General features: G+C 39.5%; 1 protein-coding gene across 3 annotated transcripts in view; it reads right to left on the bottom strand.

The window, feature by feature from the left end:
- The window catches only part of smurf2 (SMAD specific E3 ubiquitin protein ligase 2), a 295,636-nt gene that overhangs the window by 85,837 nt on the left and 185,745 nt on the right, over window positions 1-24,054 (bottom strand). For all 3 annotated transcript variants that reach the window (XM_060844755.1, XM_060844757.1, XM_060844756.1), the window contains 4 exons: window positions 17,926-17,991; window positions 17,091-17,175; window positions 14,365-14,448; window positions 7,279-7,481 (listed from right to left, as the gene is read on the bottom strand). In XM_060844755.1, the coding sequence (XP_060700738.1) occupies window positions 7,279-7,481; window positions 14,365-14,448; window positions 17,091-17,175; window positions 17,926-17,991 (438 nt within the window). The remainder of the gene's footprint in view (window positions 1-7,278; window positions 7,482-14,364; window positions 14,449-17,090; window positions 17,176-17,925; window positions 17,992-24,054) is intronic.

The raw sequence follows: 24,054 nt of genomic DNA, 5'->3' as shown, positions 1-24,054 counted from the left end.
GGTTGAAAAATACTGATATAGATCTGCTGGACCGAATTGCTGTGTTATAAACACTTTGTAACTCTCTGACAATCTAAGTGAACTGCATATCAGTGTTATGATATCTTTGCAGATTTCAACATATCTACACAATCCTCATTTCACCAAATAACCATAGATAACAAGAGCAGAAGTTGGTTATTCAGCCATTCTAGCCTTATGATCATGGTCAACCATTCAACTCCATATCCTGTTGCTACTTTGAGCTAAAAGGGATTAAATGACATGCTCAATTTCTTCATGAAATCATACAATATAAACTCAAAGAATCCCTACAGTGCAGAAAGAGATAATTCGGCCCATTGAGTCTGCACCAACCGTCCAAAGAACATCCTATCCACACTCATAGCTGCAACCTATCCCTAAAAAAATCCAAATTTACCATGGCTAACCAAACCTAACCTGCACATCTCTGGACACTACAGGGTAATTTAGCCAGCCAATGCACCTAATCAGCAAATCTTGGACTGTTGGAGGAAACCAAAGGACCTGACAGAAACCTATGCAGACATGGGGAGAACATGCAAATTCTACGCAGACAGCTGGTGTTGTGCGAACCACTACATCACCAAACTATTGTGGTGTTTTGGTCTCGTATGCTTTTTTGTGGGAGTGTATTCACAGGTTCACCACAGTCTGGGTGAAGACATTCCTCATCTCAGCCGAAACGGTTAACCTTATAACGTAGAACAATACAGCGCAGAACAGGCCCTTTGGCCCTCAATGTTTCAACGACCTGTGAACTAATCTATGCCCATCCTCCTATACTATCCCATCATTATCCATTTGCTTATCTAAGGACGGTTTAAATGCCCCTCATGTGGCTGAGTTAACTACATTAGCAGATAGGACATTCCACACCCTTACCATTCTCTGAGTAAAGAACCTGCCTCTGACATCTGTCTTAAATCTATCACCCCTCAATTTGCAGCAATGTCCCCTCGTATAAGCCGACGCCCTCATCCTAGGAAAATGACTCTGTCTCCCCTATCTAATCCTCTGATCATCTTATACGTCTCTGTTACATCCCCTCTTAGCCTCCTTCTCTGCAATGAGTACAGACTCAAGTCCCTCAGCCTTTCCTCATAAGACCTTCCTCCAGACCAGGCAACATCCTGGTAAATCTCCTCTGTACCTTTTCCAATGCTTCCACATCCTTCCTGTAATGGGCGACCAGAACTGTACACAATAATCCAAGTGAGACCGCACTAGCATTTTGTACAGTTGCAGCATGACATTATGGATCCAAAACTCAAACCCTCTACCAATAAAACCTAACACACTGCATATGCCTTCTTAACAGCACTATCAACCTGAGTGGCAACTAAGAGGAATCTGTGTACATGGACATTAAGATCCCACTAGCAAGAATCTTTCCATTGACCCAGTATTCTGCCTTCCTGTTATTCTTCCCAAAGTGAATCGCCTCATATTTAGCTGCACTGAACTCCATTTGCCACCTCTCAGCCCAATTCTACAGTTTTTCCAAGTCCCCCTGCAACCTGCAACATTCTTCCACATTGTCCACCATTCCACTGACTTTAGTGTCATCTGCAAACTTATTAATGCATCCACCTATGTCTGCGTCCAAGTCATTTATAAAAATGACAAACAGCAGTGGTCCCAAAACAGATCCTTGTGACACACCATTAGTAACCAGACTTCAGGCTGAATATTTTATCAACCACCACTTGCTGCCTTCTTACAGAAAGCCAGTTTCTAAGCCAAACTGCTAAATTACCCTCAATCCCATACCTCTGCATTTTCTCCAAAAGCCTACCATATGGAAACTTATCAAAGGCTTTACTGAAGTCCATGTACACCACATCAACCCTCATCCACATGCTTGGTCACCTTCTCAAAAAAACTCAATGAGGTTTGTGAGACATGACCTGACCTTGACAAAACCATGTTGACTATCTGCAATCAAATTGTTGCTTGCTAGATGATTATAAATCCTTTCACTTTCCAAAACTTTTCCTGCAACTGACGTAAGGCTCACTAGTCTTTAGTTACTTGGGTCACCTTACTGCCCTACTTGAACAAGGGCACAACAAATGTGGAATCTTCCAGTCTGCTGGTATTAAACCTGTAGAAAATGACAACTCAAAGATCAAGGCCAAAGGCCCCACCATCTCCTTCCTAGCTTCCCAGAGAATCCTCTGATAAATTCCATCTGGCCCACGGGACTTATCTACTTTCACACCTTCTAGAATTGGTAATACCTCCTCCCTAGTAACCTCAATCCTTTCTAGTCTAGTAGCCCATATCTGAGTCATCTCCTCTCCAATATTGAAAATGTGTTGCTGGTCAAAGCACAGCAGGCCAGGCAGCATCTCAGGAACAGGGAATGTTTCTGAGATGCTGCCTGGCCTGCTGTGCTTTGACCAGCAACACATTTTCAGCTGTGATCTCCAGCATCTGCAGACCTCATTTTTTACTCGAAGATTTTTTCCTCTCCAATATTATCCATTTCCTCAGTGAAAACAGATGAGAAATATTTGTTTAGCACCTCTCCGATCTCCATAGGGTCCACACACAACCTACCACTTCTGTCTTTGACTGGCCCTATTCCTAGAGAATAGTGCTAAAAAAGCACAGTAGGTGAGGCAGCATCAAAGGAGGAGAATTGATGTTTCGGGCATAAGCCTTTCATCAGGAATCTGATGATGCCCGAAACATCGATTCTCCTACTCCTTGAATGCTTTTATAAGGACTCTCTCCATTTCAAAACCCACCTCCAAGGCAACATGAATTACATGTGCCTCATATCCAGGTAGAAATGCTAATTGGAATATCAAGACAACAACTCTCTTTTATTCTCCAAGTAAATGGACAGCTTAAAGCATAACTGTTTACCCTTCTCAGTGCATTCGTGGGACATTGGAGACCACCAGACCAACCAGTTTAAACACAGATGATGTGCCCGTTGTCTCCAAGTGTCAACATCTTGCAGCTCCTTCCCAGAACGGTTTGTGATTTCCTTGAATTCTGTAACCCAAATATGTTTTAAGGGAGACTCAAGAGCAGATCCCATGATCTGATTTGCTTTCATCAGTCCCGAAATACAGCAATTTCACTGACCTATTTGCAACAAAGATCACAGGAGTTTTCCTAAGTGGCCAATATAAATGGACTACTGTGTTTGATAATGGACTACGATTTTATTCCCACTACTTTCTCACTGCAAGCCTCAAAAGATTTTGGCTAAGCAACAAAAAAGGTGGAGACTTGCTGGTGGTGATATCCTAACTGTTCTAATTGGGTTTGGAAGGTGCTGTCTGAGGAGCTTTAGCAAATTTCTGCAGTGCATCTTGCAGATAGTATACACTACAGCTTCCGATTGTCAGTGGTGGAGGGAAAGAACGCTTGCGGATGTTGTGCTGCTTTGCCCTTGATGGTGCCAAGCTGCACTTATGTAGGCAAACGGGGAGTACTCCATCACACTGACTTGTGCCTTATAGATGAAGGTCAAGCTTTCGGGAGTCAGGAGGAGAGTTCCTTGCCACCATAGTCCTAGCCTCTGACCTACTCTTGTAGCCACTGTGTTTACGTGGCAGGTCCAGTTCAGTCTCTGGTCAATGATAACCCCAAGCACATTGGTAATGCGGGATTCAATGATAGTAACACCACTGAATGCCAAGGGGTGGTACATATAGAGTCAGAGTTGTGCAGCACGGAAACAAACCCTTCTCTCCAACTCGTCCATGCTAACTAGATATCCTAAATTAATCTAGTCCCATTTGCCAAAGTTTGGCCCATGTCCTTGTAAACTCTTCCTCTTTATATATCCATCCAAATGCTTTTGAAATATTCTAATTGTACCAATCTCCACCACTTCCTCTGGCAGCTCATTCCATACACACACGCCACCCTCTGCAAGAAAAGATTGTCCCTTAGATTCTTTTTAAATCTTTTCCCTCTCACCTTAAACCTCTGCCCTCTAGTTTTGGACTCCTCTACCCTGGGGAAACAACCTTGACTATTCACCCTATCCATGCCCTTCATAATTTTATAAATCTCTATAATGTCACCCCTCAAGCTCCAGGGAAAACAGTCCCAGCCCATTCAGCCTCTCCCTGTGGCTCACACTCTCCAACCTCAGTAACATCCTTGTAAATCTTTTCCGCATCCTTCCAAATTTAACATTTTTCCTATAGCAAGGAGGCTAGGATTGAACACAGTATTCCACAAGTTACCCAAATAATGTCCTGTACAGCAGTACCATGACCTCCCAACTCCTATACTCAACGCAGTGACCAATAAATGCAAGCATACCAAATGCCTTCTTCACTACTCTGTCTACCCGCGACTCTGTTTTCAAGGAACTATGAACCTAAATCTCAAGGTCTCTTTGTGCAGTTAGATTGTTTCTTAATGGTGATGGTCATAGCCTGACATTTGTATGGCACAAATGGTATTTGCCACTTGTCAGCCTAAGCCTGGATATTAGCATAAAGTGAGGACTGCAAATGCTGGAGATCAGAGCTGAAAAATGTGTTGCTGGAAAAGCGCAGCAGATCAGGCAGCATCAAAGGAGCAGGAGACTTGACATTTCGGGCATAAGCCCTTCTTCAAGCATTCCTGAAGAAGGGCTTATGCCAGAAACGTCGATTCTCCTGCTCCTTTGATGCTGCCTGACCTGCTGCGCTTTTCCAGCAACACATTTTTAAGCCTGGATATTGTCCAGATTTTGTTGCATTTGTGCCTCAGTCACAAATGGGGCTGAACATTGTGCAATCATTGACAAACACCCTCAGTTCTGACCTTCTGAAGGAAGATCATTGATAAAGCAGACGATGGTTGGGCCTAGGATACTACCCTGAGGAACTCCTGCAGAGATGCCCTGGAACTGAGCTGACTGACCTCCAACAACCATGAGCATCTTCCTACGTGCCAACCATGATTCCAGCCAGCGGATAATTTGTTAGGGCTCCTTGATGCAACACTCTGTCGGATGCATTGTTCACAAGCATTGTTATTCTCACCTCTCCTCTGTAATTCAGCTGTTTTGTCCATGTTTGAACCAAGGCTGTAATGAAGTCAGGAGCTGATAGGTCCTGCGGAACCCAAACTGGGCATCACTGAGCAGTTATTGCTGAGCAGATGCTACTTGATAGCACTGCTGATCATACCTTCCATCACTTTACTTATGATCAAGAGTAGACTCATGGAGCAGTAATTGGCTATGGGGGATTTGACCTGCTTTTAGTGTACAGGACATACCTGCGCAATTTTCCATATTGTTAGGTAGATGTCAGGGTTGTAACTACTGGAAGAGTTTGCTACAGGAGTGGCAAATTCTGGACCAGACGGCTTCAGTGCGATTGCCAGAAAGTTGTCAGACCCTATATCCCTACACTATCCAGTGCATCAATTCTTGATTTCACGTGAATCGGAACTGGTTTCTATAATACTAGGGATCACTGGAAAAGGCATGGATGGATCATTCACTCGGCACTTCTGGCTGAAGATTGTTGTGAATGCTTCAGCCTACCTTTTGCACTGTTGTGCTCAGCTCTTCTATCATTGAGGAAGTGGATATTTGTGGTGCCTCCTCTTCCCCTAGTGAGTTGCTTAATTGCCCACCACCATTCCTGACTGGATGTGGCAAGACTGTAGAGTTTAGGTTTGATCTTAGATCTGATTAAACTCAGTCCAGATACAGACAGTATGGCAAGACAGCATTTAGTGTTCATTCCTAATTACCCCAAGGTGATGATAGTGGACTTTTTCCTTGAGCCATTGAAGTATGGTGCTGAGCAATAGCATCCTTTAGAGAAAGGGCTATCAAAAAGTAGTGCTTTATGTAGTCCACATGTGTCTCAAGCCTTAAAATGTGAAACCTGTGAAACTCCAGTAACTTAACTATTGTTGGAGTTAAGCTACAACAGTTTAACTGTTCATCTGAATTATGGGCATTTTCTGATTTTATTTCATTGTTTTACTTTCACTGACCAGAAGTCTTTGAAAGATCTATTCTCAATTTACCTTCCTCAATGGTTGAGAAACCGAATCAAAATCTACAAACAAAGATATTTTAGTATTTGGTACTCTTGGGTTAATAATATTTAACACAGACATCAATTCAAACTTTTGTATATGCCAAAGCAGCTCAAAGCACATAAGTAATTGGTCCAAGATAATGAAAATAATTTAGATACCCTTCATGTTTATTTTAAATACATTTTGACCTACCAGTTTATTCATACAAATTTGCTGCCTTACAAAAGCTTAACTATTCTCTCAGTTCCTTTAAATTGTAATGCTGTGAACTTCCTTTCTTTTTGGTATGCTTCACGTTTCGACATGGATAATTCTGTAGCTTACACAACATAATGCTGAAGATATTCATTTCAAGTCAACAGTTTGATCCAAAGGTAGGTTTGATAGCATTCCTAATTACCATGAAAATGCCCAACTGTGTAATTTGAGTAGCAATAGAGTTCAGTTGTACCTCCAGCATTTCTTCTCATAGAGTAGTACGTGAAGAAAAAGGATGGAAAAAGTGAAATCAAAACATTAGTTGAACTGTAAGTGTAAATGAATAATTGAATACAAAGCCAAAAAGTAACCTTGGAATAAGGGAATGGAGGAGGAGAATGAATAACAATAAACAAATGTTCAATGAAAGCAAAATACTGAAGATGCTGGAAATCTGAAATAAGAACAAAAAGTGCTGGAGAAACTTAGCAACTCCGGCAGCAACTGTGTAGACAGAAACAGAGTTAATGTTTTGAGTCCAAGACTCTTATTTGGAATGGATGTTCTGAATGTTAGACTGACACCTTTCCAACAAAAAGTAACTAGAACATGGAATGCTTCACAATACCACTATTTCAGCTTACAAATGATTGAGTAAATTATTTGAAGAAGAAAATGAATAAGACCTAGAAAGACATCACTGATTAGCCCATTTGATGATCTAACAGTCCATGCACAATACAGAGACATCATAAAATGTATAAGCTTGTCAAATAGTTTGGTAATGAGGACTGGGAAGTGAGAATCTATGTAAAATTTAATTTCGTACTCAAATTCTGAGCTCTCCACACATATCAGACCCCACTCCAATCAAGAAAAAATAAACTTAACAGTATCCTGACACCAAATGTTATAATTTTAGTTGAACTTTGTTGATATCATAGCAGGTAACAACTGCCTTTTGAATACTTTACTATATTTTACTAAGGTTACAATAGATAGGTTTCTCTCAATAAAGTAAATTAAGTGACTTACCATAACCTTCCGGGAGATCTGGTGGGAGGTGCAAATGTGTCCGACTCATATAGTTTCGGTGTCTTTGTGACCTCACTCTCCTTTCTGCCATCCGTGGGTCAGGGGTTTGTCCACATGAAGCACCATTAGCTGGTGTAATTGGTGTATTCTCATCCACTATGCAACTCAGTGGCCTGCCAGGACTAGCATATTCAGAGGCTGGCCTGTGACCAAGTAGAGTGTCATAAGAAAGTGTCATAATGTCAGTTATGCTGTCAATGAAATCCTCATCCAATAATTTCAATCAATTTCTTCAAATTCACCCTCCAACACATTCCTATTAGTCCCATCATGCTTACATTACTTAAAAAAAACTCTTCCAAGTGGTTCTAATAAATCTCTCAAACTACAAGTATGGTAGACTCCAATTAGTGGAAAAAATCCATCACCCTCGATAATTTCAGAGAAATACCTCATTAACCTGACCTGCTTCCTATTCTTCAACAGCCCTGATGAAGAGCTTTTGCCCGAAACGCGATTTTCCTGCTCCTCGGATGCTGCCTGAACTGCTGTGCTTTTCCAGCACCACTCTATTCCGGAACGCTATTCTTCAACATGCCATGTGCAAATTCCTTCACCTCGTTTGCAAATATATCTATGCCTAGCATCAAATTATTTCTGTAACCTCCTTCCACTTGACCTTCCAGACAATCCTCTGACTGTTCTTTGCCTATTCAGTTCTCCTTGTAATGGTAAACTTATTTTCATGTATTCTGTATTCTGGATCTCACAACCTGAACCTGTGTTCCTCCTCATCTTCATACCACAACCAAACCTTCCAAGATACCATTTATCAAATTCTTCTCCTACTGATAGATTCATCGGCTCCAATGTGAGTGAAACTCCATTGACAGTTTTTGTTAATCTATACTGTAACTTTTAATACAATGTTGTTAATTGCATTTTCAAGCTTTTTGTTTTAAATAGTGGATTCATAGCGTTCATTATTTAGAGTTCTGTATCTCAGCCATGATGGCCACTGAAGCAAAATACAAAAGTCTAAGCAACTGAAAGATTACAGAGAGGTCAAATAAACATAAGTTAAAGGGAGTCAACTTTGGTTGTTGTAGTTCATCATCTAATAGCCAGTTAGACAACTGCTCTCTGTATGCCCCAATACCTCATACCCTGAGCATTCTCCCTTTTCGTCATCTGTTTACAATGCTGATTATTACTGAATTGATCTTTGGCACCTTGACAAATTGCCAATCTTAATTTGAGTCTATGTGTAAAAATCACAAGATATTTGAACTGTCGACAGTATCAGACAAGTTGGATCCTACCATAAGCTGAAATACGTACAAATGCATTTTCTAGAAGTCATTATTTGTGGTTGGGGTATTGATTTACCGAATGTTCACTGCCATGATATCTAAAATCCACTAACTTAGTGTCAAATAGAAATTTTAGGGGCTCCTGTGGTTGAAAATCACTTTCATAGTGCAAATATCCTCAATGTCAGGAAAGCTAGCTAAAGAAAATTGCTGAAATAAGATAAATATCCAATTTTCATTAAGTCATTTTAGTATAATATTTGTAACTGACAGATTGAAACAAAGACTATCTTTATGCAAGGAATGATTGAAATGTTAATCAGCTGAAAATCTCAGACCTGCCCCTCCTCTCGTCGTTAAGGAAGCAACTGAAACAGAAAGACTGGCTTATTTGTTCACATGACTCATATCCATCAAGTTGTACTGCAGGAAGGAGTCAGATATAGTGGAATTTATGAAGGAGACTGTGGTCTCAGTGTCTGCTGATGTCATGATTTCTTCCTTTATCTGGGATTTTGTGAAAGCACGCTACATTGTATGATACAATTTTTGTTGCTGAATCTACGCACGTAATGCTATGATAACAAATACATTAATTTTGACTCTTACAAGGGGCTTGAAAAATGGTTTGCATTTCCATTGTTAAAACAATGTCAAGCTCCACTACCCAACAATTTCCAATTCATTTCACCTCAATAGTGCACAGCAATTAAATGTATCTGCCTCAAAATTCCAGTCATAATAAACATTTTCGTAAACTACATCTTGAGAGATGGGAGGAACCTAATAAACATATTTTATTGACTCATTATGTGACTACTGAGTCACATGGATGGAAATTAGGAACAGTAAGGGAGCAGTCACCTTGTTAGGGGTTTACTACAGGCTCCCCCAATAGCAGCAGGGAGATTGAAGAAGCCATTTCAAGGGTTGCTGTAATGGGTGACTTTAACTTTCCCAATATTGATTGGAACCTCCTTCGAACAGATGGTTTGCAAGGAGCTGTTTTTGTAAGGTGTGTTCAGGAGGGTTTCCTAACTCAGTACGTTGACAGGCCGACGAGGGTAGAGGACATTTTGGATTTGGTGCTCGTCAATGAGCCAGGGCAGGCGTCAGATCTTGCAATGGGAGACCATTTTGGTGATAGTGACCACAACTGCCTCACATTCTACATAGCGATGGAGAAGGAGAGAAGCAGACACAATGGGAGGATATTTATTTGGGGAAAAGGAAACTATAATACTATTAGATGTGAGTTGGGAAGCATCAACTGGGAGCAATTGTTCCATGGAGTGGGCACTATAGACATGTGAAGACTGTTTAAGGATTAGTTGTTGCAAGTGATGCATAAATGTGTTCCTCTGAGACAGGCAAGAAGGGATAAGATAAAGGAACCTTGGATGATGAGAGCGGAGGAGCTTCTTGTCAAAAGAAAGAAGGCAGCTTTCGGAAGGTGGGGGAAGCAAGGGTCTTGCTCAGCTCTAGAGGATTACAGGCAGGCGAGGAAGGAGCTCAAAAATAGTCTGAGGAGATCCAGGAGTGGGCACGAAAAAGGCTTGGCAGGAAGGACTAGGGAGAATCCAAAGGCATTTTACACGTATGTGAGGAATAAGAGAATGATCAAAGAAAGAGTGGGGCTGATCAGGGATAGCATAGGGAACTTATGTATAGAGTCTGAGGAGGTAGGGGAAGCCCTAAATGATTTTTTTACTAAAGAAAAGGACCTTGTAGTGAATAAAACCATTGAGGAGCAGGTAAGCATGCTGGAACAGATAGAGATTGAGGAAGCTGATGTGCTGAACATTTTGACAAACATTAAGATTGACAGGGCCAGGGCCAGACCAGATTTGTCCTCGGCTGCTTTGGGAAGCGAGAAATGTGATTGCTTCGCCGCTTGCAAAGATCTTTGCACCCTCGCTCTCCACCGGAGTCGTACCGGAGGACTGGAGGGAGGCAAATGTAATTCCTCTCTTCAAGAAAGGAAGTAGGGAAATCCCCAGCAATTACAGACCAGTCAGTCAGTCTCACGTCTGTCGTCTGCAAGGTGTTAGAAAGGATTCGGAGGGATAGGATTTAATGACCATCTGGAAGAACATGGCTTGATTAAAGGCAGTCAGAACGGGTTTGTGAGGGGCAGGTCATGCCTCACAAATCTTATTGAGTTCTTTGAGGATGTTACTAGACAAGTTGATGAAGGTCAAGCGGTGGATGTAGTGTATATGGACTTCAGTTAGGCATTTGATAAGGTTCCCCATGGTTGGCTCGTTCAGAAGGTCAGGAGGAATGGGATACAGGAAATTTAGAAAAATTCATGCTGGATACAGAATTGGCTGGTTGACAGAAGACAGCGAGTGGTAGTGGAAGGAAAATATTCTGCCTGGCAGTCAGTGGTGAGTGGTGTTCCACAGGGCTCTGTTCTTGGGCCTCTACTCTTTGTAAGTTTTATTACTAACTTGGATGAGGAGATTGAAGGATGGGTTAGCAAGTTTGCAGATGACACAAAGGTTGGAGGTCATTGACAGTATAGAGGACTCTTGTAGGCTGCAGCGTGACATTGACAGGATGCAGAATGGGCATGGAGGTGGCAGATGAAGTTCAACCTGGATAAATGCAAAGTGATATATTTTGGAAGCTCGAACTTGAAAGTTAAGTACAGGATTAAAGACAGGATTCTTGACAGTATGGAGGAATAGCGGGATCTTGGTGTGCAGGTACATAGATCCCTTAAAATTGCCACCCAGGTGGACAGGGTTGTTAAGAAAGCATATGGTGTTCTGGCTTTCATTAACAGGGGGATTGAGTTTAAGAGATCTTGTTGCAGCTCTATAAAACTTTGGTTAGACCACACTTGGAATACTGTGTCCAGTTCTGGTCACCCTATTATAGGAAAGATGTGGATGCTTTGAAGAGGGTTCAGAGGAGGTTTACCAGGATGCTGCCTGGAATGGAGGGCTTATCTTACGAAGAGAGGTTGACTGAGCTTGGACTTTTTTCATTGGAAAAAAGGAAGAGAGGGGACCTAATTGAGGTGTACAAGATAATGAGAGGCATAGATAGAGTTGATAGCCAGAGACCTTTTCCCAAGGCAGAAATTGTTAACACGAGGGGTCATAGTTTTAAGCTGTTTGGTGGAAAGTATAGAGGTGATGTCAGAGGTGGGTTCTTTACACAGAGAGTTGTGAGAACATGGAATGCGCTGCCAGCAGCAGTTGTGGAAGCGAGGTCATTGGGGATATTTAAGAGACTGCTGGACATGCATATGGTCACAGAAATTTGAGGGTTCGTATATTAGGTTTATCTTACATGAGGATCAATGGTCAGCACAACATCGTGGGTTGAAGGGCCGGTTCTGTGCTGTACTGTTCTATGTTCTAAAGATCATATTTAATATACACCACTGTTAATGGAAAATTGAGTTCAAAAAAATCTCCAACTAACTCCATTAATAAAATCAATTGCCCCACCTGCATAGCTAACAAATTCAGGTTCAATTTCAAGTCAGCAGTAGGATAATTAATCAAACACCAATATTCTGGAGTAAGCAGAATTCTGGGTTGTTTGAAAAAGAAATGGGATCCCAGGCTTAACTACTGCATTGAAAATCTTGCTGAAAAGCAGATGCATAATACAATTTTAAGTCTGAATTGGCCTTAACTAAGGCAACCAAGGCTGAAGACTGACTAGATACAGAGGAGAAGAATGAGTGACACAAGCAGTCTTGGAGTCTAACTCAACTAAAATCAATATTTTCACGGATGGGGAATGCAAAACAAAAATTGTAACAAAACTGTGGTCAGAAGTACTTTCTTGTAGTTTGGTAAATGGCGAGCCATACAAGCAGTTAGAATTCAACCGTGTTGGTGTCTGAGTGGAGGTATATAAATCAGTCAGAGCAGAAAAGAACATATGAAAGGAAACCTCGTTCCTATTTGTATGGAAATCCAATAGCTTCATGGTCACTTTTATTGACACCAGAATTTTATTTTCAAAATTACAAACCCTCTATCTGCTTTCATAACTATCAGTTATTAGGCCAGAATTATTCATACCATTACCACTACACTATCTCATCCTGATGTGTGGCTTAGCTGCATTTTAAACTTGCAGAAGGCTATATTTTAATCAAATTTAAAGGTTTCTTTTTCCTGCAAAGTGTACTTCAAATTAAGGTCATCCATTTAAAACCAAAACAACATTTTTTTCTCACAGGACGTTAAATGTTTTTGCAACTGCTTGCACTGCATTTCAGGGAGAGACTTTGAACATTTTTAAAGGCAGAGGTAGAAAGATTCTTGGTAAGCCGAGGGTAAAAGGGCACAGGTCTCTGCTATAATGTGACAGTTGTGTTCCTCTACAACCTCGCGCTGTAGAAAATCATGTTGTAGAAGATTGCTCATAGAAAATCATAGAAAGTTTGCATTATGTAAACAACATCCACAATTAGTCAATCGTGTTACAGGCAATTTGAATCAATGAAACGCATGTTATAGCAGAACGACCTGCATTAGGATATATGAGAATGCGGATTTGAACTTACAACCAGATCAACCTTGATCTTATAAAATGGAAGAATAGACTCAAAAGGGCCAAATGGCCTGCTCCTTGTTTATAAGAGTCTCGTGGATTGCCAAAACTTTCTCTACCATTCTCCATCAGACCGCTCACTCATTTGTAGTTCGATAGTCTTTTGTCTTTTGATAATCTCCAAATTAAACGTCTGGAGAACGTATTTAGCCAATTGAACATGAACTTAGCATAATCTCCAAATAAAGGATGGGTGCCAGAGCAAGCAGAAACAATTTAAGTAAAATTTCAAAGAAAATGGAGATAAGATAGACTCAAAAATAAGCTACAAATTGAAATGTCAGATTTTGTATTTCAGCTATAAAAGGATATTGCAATAATAAAGCAGCTCCTAATATCCAAGTTAACTTAGCGAGTTTTGAGAAGATTTGTAGCTCAGAATAAGATTTTGGATATAGGTTTGCTCACTGAGCTGAATGGTTCATTTCCAGACTGAGGCCCACTGAAGATGTTACCCAGTAGGTATCGAAACATCTGGAAATGGACCTTTCAGCTCAGCGAGCAAACTTACATCCATCCAAGTTAACTCTATCACAATAATCATGCTACATTCCAAATACATGGTGGGACACCACAAAATTACTAATGCAGAAACATCTGATATACAAAGAAGTCACTAGGAAGCAAAATACAATAGCATAAACTATATTATTATTGGTCATTTATTGTCCTTCATTGAACACTGGACAGTGTTTTCTGTACATTAATCACTTACCCATTACATTCAAACCATTTTAATTTGTCATTCACTTTATAGAATTGTTTGCACAACAACACATCCAATTGTAGAATTTTTAATTAAAGACTTTGTCTTTCCCACATTTCAGCCAGCACAGCATCCCATTTTTAATACCCATACTCGGTCAATTGTAGGGAACAAGCTTAAAACAGATCATCTAGATTCAGAATGGTTGAAGTTCTGGAAGAAATAAGAAAAGTGAAAAGCACAGATGGGTTGAATTATGTGGAAGGCCACCCATGGGACAGTGCACATTCTTTTCAAAAAGAGGAGAGATTACATGAGGGTAAGGAGATTTTCAAAGCAGAAGTAAATATGCATGCCCTGTTAACCAATTGCCAGTTTCCTTCAAGTAGCAGTCATTTCAGATTCACAAATATCTTTGTTAACTATGCACAGACCTCAGATTCAACAGTAGTAGAAAGAAAACTGCCACTATTCTTCACTTACCGAGTAGGTCTCTCCCACTGCGTTGTTCGTGTGATGTGGTTTAGATACTGTATTCGACCTGAGGCAGTTCTTCGTTCTTCCCAGCTAATCAACCAAAACAAAGACTAGTAAGTGACATTTCCTGGAAATGGGCACAGGAATTTGTTCAAAACCAATAAAGGAAACAATTCAATACTAAGAAATGGTTATCAAAAAATACAATCCAAAACTTGGTTACAAATTCATTAGTTGCCAGAATGTAGCCTAGTCAGATGGAGTGATTATAAACCATTCGTCACAAATGATCTTTTCTTAAGAAGTACGAGATCCAAGCTTCATTACAAGACAAATGCATAACTGATACTCACTAGTGCAAAAGTGATGGGGAGTTGCATTGTCAGAGATATTTGTGGATGAAACATTATATTATAGATTGTCTCTGTCACTTTAGGTCAATGTAAAATGCCAAATGTAACTATTCATACAATAAGGAAATATCCTACACCAACAAAACAGATTAACTGGCTGCAAAGACAAGCAGCACCAAGTTTCAGTGCCACTATAAAATTTCAATTAATAGTTCTATTAAGTTGCTTAAAAGTGACTTAAATCAACCTCCCCTTCATTATCATAGCCTCACACCAGAGACATCAATAGTGCTTGTTTGGAACTCACTGTGACAACAACATCAAGAACAGAGTTTGGTAAAGGTACACAAAATATGAAAAAACAAATTCAGCAGCTAAGCACAAAGGTAGAACCAAGTTGCCTGGGACTCAAAGGCTGTATTTCCAAAGTTCAAAAGTGAACTTGAACAATACTTAAACAAGTACTATTAAGGAATTGGCTACAAGGGATTTTTAAATCAGTAAAAGGCTGGGATTTCCAAGCAATTACTAAAGCTGAAGCTTTATATTCAAGGCAATTTGTATAAATTAATTTGTGATTTGTATATGGAGGTGAAATAATTAGAAGTAATTTGCTTCATAAAACAAGCGAGATGATAAGACTACTTTATAGGAGTAAACTCCTGCTAAGGACTTGTACTTTACCTTTTAATATGTGGGGAGCTATTGAATATTAAAACAAATTGTGAAAATGAAACAGTCCCACAGTGACAAATTCTATGGAGCCTCAGTTTTCTACATTTACTATGTTTAACCTGAAATAACTCCACAGAGGCAGATATCCCGTCACAATTCACCCTTTAATTACATGTGGAAAGTCCTTGACACTGATTCAAGTTCCTCACACACCGTTCTCAGAACAGAAGCTCTAACACTCCTGTCTTTACCGGTCAGCCAGGGCTCCCAGACCGAACCAGATTAGCAGCCCCAATCAGGGAACTCATTCTATGAAGTCCACCTGGTTGACCTTGTTACAATCACTACACAATCATTAAAATAACGCATTGCTCTGGGAAAGCAGGATTTCCTTAGAGTCTACATACTTTTTGTCATTAGATGCAGTCTCTTTTCAATCAACTGCTGGCTATTAGTACTTAGTTTTTGATTAAATCCAGGGAAAACAAATCATAAACTTGCATCCTTCCTTAAAATAATCATGCACATCTTGAGAAGTACTTGGCATTCAGAGAATCTAATTTTACAATCATACCTTTTCTATTTTTAGTTATGCTTTTTCACAGATTTCAAATGTCCAAATGTATTCAATTCAAATTTCAGGGCATTCTATTCAAACTCACTTGACCTATATGCACTTCCGTTTCTGTCAATCCTGTTAGTGATTTTTTTTGTCTTTCTAGTTTCAGAATATGTTCAGTAGCAATCCATAATTGATTCAGGGTATCAAGTCAAGAAAAAATTACTTATATTTTGCATAAGTGCCATCTGATTCTTCATTATATTCATTACTACATGTGCCAACAACACAGTGATATTGATGATGATCAATAACAAAACACAAATTGTAATTATATCAACAGGTCATCAATGTGGACAAGTTGAATTCCAACTAGAAATCTAACTACAATTTTATTTCATTAGTCAAAGGTTAAAGAACATTGCTGCTTTTGGGTAATTTTAGTTTTCAAATAAGTTAACCAAAACTTTACTGAAGCATAAAAATCAGATCAACAAGTTAACACCAGCTCCAGTGGTTTATGTACCAATATTAAAGCAGAATACCCTGGCTTATATTTTCTCAGCACAACAGCAGAATCACAAACCATCTATTTGATGTAGTTTACAAACTATTCTTTTGTGTCCTGACTTATCTGAAGTAAGCAAGGCACCTAGATAAAATAATTCAGCAATAAAACTGGCTTATAAATTGTGCAAGAAAAATGCTAGAATAATAACAGTAATTATATTTTGTTGAAGAGAAGGTGAACAAGATCCTGTTGCAACAGAAACTGGAAAAGCTAGGATAAAATAAGCTTGAAATGCAGTTTAAAGTGGAGTTTAAAATGGAACTCTAATTGGAATGAAGTTGAAAACTGGGAGGGAAGTTGGAATGAAGTTGAGAACTGGGAGGGAAGTTGGTGTCTAGGCATAAATCCATTGATTCAAGATGAATTTTCCAGATAACTCGAGTAGAATTTTCTCACTCCTCACAAATATCTTGAAATGTTCTAATTGGAACCATATCCAGTAGTATGAAATGGAATCAAGTGCTCTAGTACTTAAGTTATAATCAGCTTGCACTACAACAAATGTGCTATTATGCAACATTTTACAGTTGCTTCAAGTTCTTAATCACCCATAATACAACCAGCACTTTCTTACCCATCTGGCAAATCATTGTCAAACAGACGGCTGCAATCCACAACAGGACCTCCACTGCCTATCCGATCCCTAGATTGAAGGCTTACTGTTAAGAGATAAAGAAAATTCAGTTCACTCAATACACCTCTTACCAATTTTCCTTGTAATTAGGAATATAAATAAATTAGATGAATACATTAAATATACAATTATAGTTTATCTTTCTCTTTTTCTACTTTTCCTGTGTCAAATGTCATTCAACTGAAAACAACACAGAGGAAAAGACCTTTCAGTCATCTTGAACTGGTTTTATAACTCAACTAGATTACAGTAATCTATACCTCAACTCCTTTGTCTTGTCTTTGTGTTATATCCCTTGATGTCCTGACCTAACAAAATCTTGCAAGATTCAACTGATCTGAAATACAAAGGTTTTGGGTACAACATTCAAAATTCCAATGACCCTTAGTGTTGACAGTGTTCTCAATTTTACTTGCTTTCTAAATGGCCTAGCTGCAATTGTGCAATTATGTCTCCTTGTTCTGCAACTTCTTGGCAAATATCACGCCTCAACCTTCTATAATAATTTTAATTGTTGAAAAGTATTCAAGTCTGATTTGCCCTCAAACGATTTCCTACAGATGAAAATACATGTTTTGCTGGTCTATTTCATGATTCATTTCACCAAGTGAGATTAAAAGATCACTCTCCAGCAATCTTGCACACAAATTTCAATCACATGATCCAACATCATGAAACAGACAAAATGGAATAATAGGATATCCAATTTTACATCAATGTTAAAAATATTCCAATAATTGTTTATACACTTCAAAACAAAAATGTTTATACATACCTACTATCTGTCCCCTTACAGTATCATTGTCATTTGGGCTTAGTTTGCATAGATCCAGTCTCTGGTCTGTGAAAAATGAAAATGTTTATTGTTTTTTCTTAGAAGTATTCAGCAGTTCAAGGAATTTCAGACCCAATATTAAGCTTTTGCCAAAGTAAACAATACTCATTATGGATTGCTTATAATATATTTAACAGATTAGAGGTTAGTATGCTGAACAGGACAAAAAGGAGGAGTAGAATGTACTGCTCTTTGGACCTACACCAACATTCAACATCATTGTTGATCTTCCACTTCAAATCCACTTTCTTGTCCTGTTACAACAGGGGTAAATCCCCCTGCTTAATTTAAACCAGCAACACAGGAAAGATTTATCCCATGCAGTAATCTGTGAACATTCGAGGGGCCAAGAACTATTTAAAGTAAAAATTAACAACTTTATTTTTTAAAGTATAAGAGAATAATTAACTAACAGCTATTTACAACTCCTTTCTCTAACCGATCTTTTAATTTCCCTTCTATAGTACTCGTCCAATAAAACCCTCCGATTAAAATTTACCAAAAAATTCAAATTTCGAAACCAGCTAGCTGTTGAATCTTCTCATTATATCTTTCTCTATAGATTTGCTGCCCAGGTCAGTGTTGATGTTTTTCTCTGTGCAAACTCCTTCTCTAGACAAGTTCTGACTAGCAGCCGACATCTGGTGGTCTTTTGGCAGTTATCCTCGAGCGGTTCAATTTATCCCGGTCTTATGCCCCCAAAGCATAATGTAAGCTGATTGGTCGCATGCAAATTTGTTTTTGTCTCCAGGCAAAAACCCTAGCTGCTGGATCAAAAGGTATCTTCTTCAGGACACTTGGTGCTGTCAGGTAGTTCTGCTAGCTTTTAACTTTATTGAAGATACAGTAAACTCATATCTTCATAATAACTCTCTCATATCCTTGATCAAAAACATCTATTATACATTGCATGAACACTCAATAACAGTGAAATGGAACTGAGCATTCCAAAAATACATAAATTTTTGAATAGAGAGGGTCTAATTTTATTCATGGATAGCCAAACTTATTTTGAGGCTGAAACTCCTAGTCCTGGAGTTCGCTAGCAGGAAAAACATCCTCCCCAGTATTTCCCTGAGCAAAATTCTTAAAATATTTTTGTTTTGCCACTTTTCTTTTCCCCCTTTTAAGTCCACCAAAACTTGTTCCAATATAGCGAAAACACAGACAACAAACAGGAAATGTGGAAAAATTGTCCAGAGACATCCTGTACACAAAAAAGGGGTAAATTCCAGCTGAACCAATTACTGGTCTACCAGTTTATCTCAATTATCATTCATGGAAGGGAACATCAACTGTGAGATCAAGCAGCACTTCCTTCACAATAACCTTATCACTGGGTTCCGCCAGGGTCACATGTCAGCATTGGTTCAAACATGGACAAAACTGAATTCCAAAGCAGAAGTGAGAGGGATTCCCCTCAAGGTGAAGGTTGCATCTTATGTGTAGGAATCCTGCAAAACTAGCTTCAAAGGGTATCAGAGCAAAATTTCTTCACTAGTTCACCTAGCACAAAGGAAAATGGTTGTGGTTGTTGGAGACCGGTCATCTGAGCTCGAGGAATCACTGTAGGGATATCTCAAGATAGTAACCGAGAGCCAACCATCTTCAGTTGCTTCATCAATGACCAATGATATCAGAAGTGGGACATTTGCTGATACTTACACAATGTTTTGCATCATTCACGACTCCTCAGATACTGAAGCAGCCAATGTCTCAATGCAGCAATATCTGGTCAATGTCCAGATTTAAGCTGACAGGTGGCAAGTAACATTCATGCCTCACAAGTGGCATAATGACCATATCCAACAAGATAATATGTTCCTACCAGTGTGAAGGGTAAGACTGTTAGGTGTAGGAAACACAATGACCAGAAACTGGGGCTCTGGCCAAGAAAAAGGAGGCATATGGCAAGTATAGACAGCGGAGGTCGAATGAATCCCCTCGAGGAGTAAAAGGGCAGTAGGAGTATACTCAAAAGGAAAATCAGGAGAGCAAAAAGGGGACGAAGGATAGCTTTGATAAATAGGGGAATCCAGAGATTCTACAAATATATTAAAAGGCAAAAGAGTAATGAGGGAGAGAGTAGGGCCTCTTTAAGCTCAACAAGGCCATCTAATGTGTGGAAATGTAGGAGACAGGCGAGATACTAAATAAGTATTTTGCATCAGTATTTACTACAGAAGCTAGAGAACTTACATCAATTAAACGGTGATATCTTGAAAAATGTCCATATTACAGAGGTGGTGCTGGAAGTCTTAGAATGCACAAAGGTGGATAAATCTCTGGGACCTGAGCAGGTGCATCCCAGAACTTCATGGGAAGCTGGGGTGGTGATTGCTGGGCCCCTTGATGAAATACTTATATCATTGAAAGCCACGGGTGAGGTACTGGAAAACTGGAGGGTGGCTGATATGGTGCCATTATTTAAGGAAAGTGGTAAGGAAAAGCCAGGGAACTATGGACCAGTGGGGTTCATGTCAGCAGTGGCTAAGTTGTTGGGAGGGGATTCTGAGGGACAGGATTTACATGTATTTGGAAAGGCAAGGACTGATTAGGGATAGGCAATATGGCTTTGTGCGTGGGAAATTGTGCCACACTAACTTGATTTGATTCTTTTAAGAAGTAACAAAGAGGACTGATGAAGGCAGAATGATGTAAGTTGTCTGTATGGACTTCAGCAAAGTGTTCAACAAGATTCCACATGGTGGACTGGTTAACAAGGTTAGATTGCATGGGAGCTAGCCATTTGGATGCAAAATTGGCTTGAAGATAATAGATAGAGGGTTGTGGAGAACAGTTGTATTTTGGACTAGAAGCCTATGATCGGCAGTGTGCTGTAGGATTAGTCCTGGGTCCACTGCTTTTTTCTCATTTATGTAAATGATTGGAATGTGAATAGGAGGAATGGTTAGTCAGTTTGCAGATGACACCAAAATTGGTGGTGTAGTGGACAGTCAAGAGGTTATCTCAGAAATCAATGGGACCTTGATCAGATGGGCTGAACGACTTTGGATTGGCAGATGGTGTTTAATTTAAATAAATGTGAGGTATTGCATTGTGATAGGGCAAATCAGGGCAGGATTTATATGCTCAATGGTAACATCCTAGGGAGTGTTGCTGAACAAAGAGATCTTTGTTGTGCAGGTTTATAGATCCTTGAAGGTAGAGTCACAGGTATACTGGGTAGAGAAGGTGGCATTTGGTACACTTGTGTTTATTGGCCAGTGCATTGAGTATAAGGGTTAGGATGTCATGTTGCAGCTGTACAAGACATTGATTAGGACACTTCAGGCTTTATAAATTCATGAGGGGCATGGATAGGGTGAATAGCCAAGGTCTTTTGCCCAGGGTAGGGGAGTCCAAAACTTGAGGGTATAGGTTTAAAGTGAGAGGGGCAAAACATAAAAAGGACCCAAGGAGCAACTTTTTAAACACACTGGGTGGTATGTATGGAAATGGAGGAGGCTGGTACTATTACAACATTTAAAAGGCACACTTGGATGGGTATGTGAATAAGAAGGGTTTAAGGGATATGGGCCAAAGGCTGGCAAATGGATTTAGATTAATTTAAGTTATCTGGTTGACATGGATGAATTGGACTGAAGGGTCTATTTCCATGCTGTACAACTCTATGACTGTATGAGAGAGGATTTAACTATTGACCCCACTAACAATATCCTTCGGGGGTTATCATTGACCAGAACCTAAAATGTACTAGTCATATAAATGGTGTGCATACAAGAGTAAGTCAGAGGCTATGAGTCCTATAGTGAGGGACCCACTTCTAGACTCTCCAAAGCCTCTCCCAGCATGTACAAAGCACAATTCAGGAGAGTGATGGAGTAGTTCCCATCTGCCTGGGTGACTGCAGCTCCAACGACACTGAAGAAGCTTGAAGCCAACTTCAAAGCAGCCCAATTGACTTTGTGGATGTGGTGCCATTCGCTCCCTTCACCACTGATGCTCAGTAGCATTAGCATATACCATCAATAAGAAGCACTCCATAAACTTACCAAGGTTTCTTAGACAACATTTCCAAGTTAACAACCACTACTATATTAGAAGAACAAAGCCATCATCTAAAAGCTCCCCTTCAAGCCACTTAATGTTCTGACTTGGAAATATAGTGTCGTCCTTTAGTGTCACTGGGCCAAAATCCTGGAACTCCATCCCTAACAGCTTTGTGGATCTATCTGCAGCAAATGGACTGCAGCAGTTCAAGAAGGCAGCTCACCACCACTTCCTCAAGGTTAACTGCCCCACCAGAGACACCCACATCCCACAAATCAACAACAGTAAAATCACCACAGTGTTACCAGACTATGGGACTACTCTCTCATGAGATATTGAGGATGTGTGTAGGGAAAGAGTTAAATTTTGGGTTTTGTGAAACGATGTTCAGCTGAGCATGACACAGATCAGATAAGAATTTGCAGTTAACAATGGGGAGCTGGAGGCAAGAGTAATCGGTTTACAAGATGGAAAAGCATTCATTATGTGGAACCATTTAATAATACTGGAAGCATTCAGTATGTAAGGTCAGTTAACAAGGTGGAAAGTATACATTATGTGAAGTCAGTTATTCATTGTGTAACAACAGATGGCTTAATCTTTACTATTGACACTCACTGATTATAATGGTCACCCAATCAATACGTGTTTTGCCTTATCTAGTTACTCCTCCTTGAAAATGACTATATAATGCATTAAGAAACTGCTGTTTGAGAGAGACTGAGAACTCTCATCTCTGTACACGTGGGTGATCATTCTCTCCCTGCAGGACCTGGAATAAAGATGAAGCAGGTAAAACTATACTGTCTCTCTGAGCATTTTGCTGGGGGGCGGGGGGTGAAATGGGATGATAATATCACTCCTCTGGTGATGGAAGAATTTGAGAAGTTGAATCTTCACGGTAACCTCAACCGGTGAGGCAAATGAATCTATGATGTTGGCATCACTCTGCTTCACAAACCAGTCTTTCAGCTAACAGAACTAGACTGACCCCAATGAGTAATAGTAATTGAACAAGAACTAATAGGCATCAGACAGCACCTGATAACTCTGTTACATAGAAGAAATGTAGTTTTGTTTAACTTTTAATATATCACACTAATGAATACCGGTTATTTATTGACCGCAGATGAGATTTCACTGCTTCCCGTGTTTTCCGGCCTTAAAATCTTTCCTGTACTAATAAGTTTTCCCTCAACAAGCGTTTTTATATTCTCTCTAAATTATATGAAATATCTCATTTAAAGGGTAAAGATTCCACACTTTCAGAAGAATTTGGAGGATGGTTCAGAAAGATTTGCCAGATGGTTTGATGGCAGCAGGGATTAAGTCATGTTGATAGACTGGAGAAGCTGAAATTATCCTCCTTAGAACAGACTGCTAAGAGGAGATTTGATGAAAATGCTTGGAATCATGAAGTGTTTAGCTAGAGTGGAGAAGAGAGTGGTTGTTTCCAATGGTTTAAAGTTCAATAACTAGAAGGCTCACTTCTGAAGTGGTAGGCAAAAGAACCAGAACAAATGTGGAAAAATTGAATTAACCAATGAGGGTTAGGATTTCAAATGTGCTTATAGGATGAAGAAGCTTTCAAAATTGGAACTGGAAATACACTTGAAGGAAAGAAAAACATCTATGATGCACACAAAAAGCAGAGAAATAGGATGAACACAATTGCTCTTAGATCCACTTTCTGTGCTATATCATTCCATGATATTATCAACCAATGAATCCACTGGCAATAGTTTATGCTTTAGACAAACTCCTTTTAAGTTGAACCAGGCTTGAATAGTACCCCAGTGAGGTAAAGTAAAATTGGAATTTCGCTGAATACTATATATGAAGATAATTTTTCTGCAAAAGCAAATGGGAAAAAAAGAAATGGAAAAATTAGAGAGAAACAAATTAGTTAACTTTCTGACAGTAGGTGTCAGTATGTTTCATTAATCTGATCTCACCATTGTTGAGAATTGAAAACAAAACAGAACTCCAGCATTCATAGATATTTTCTAATCAATCTGTTCAGAAATATTATTACACACCTCTAGAGGAGATGGG

The sequence above is a fragment of the Hemiscyllium ocellatum genome, chromosome 25, assembly GCF_020745735.1.
Source record: "Hemiscyllium ocellatum isolate sHemOce1 chromosome 25, sHemOce1.pat.X.cur, whole genome shotgun sequence".
NCBI classification, from domain to species: Eukaryota; Metazoa; Chordata; class Chondrichthyes; order Orectolobiformes; family Hemiscylliidae; genus Hemiscyllium; species Hemiscyllium ocellatum.
Note: the sequence above shows the minus strand (reverse complement) of the source record. Positions and strands in the feature narration are given on the sequence as shown.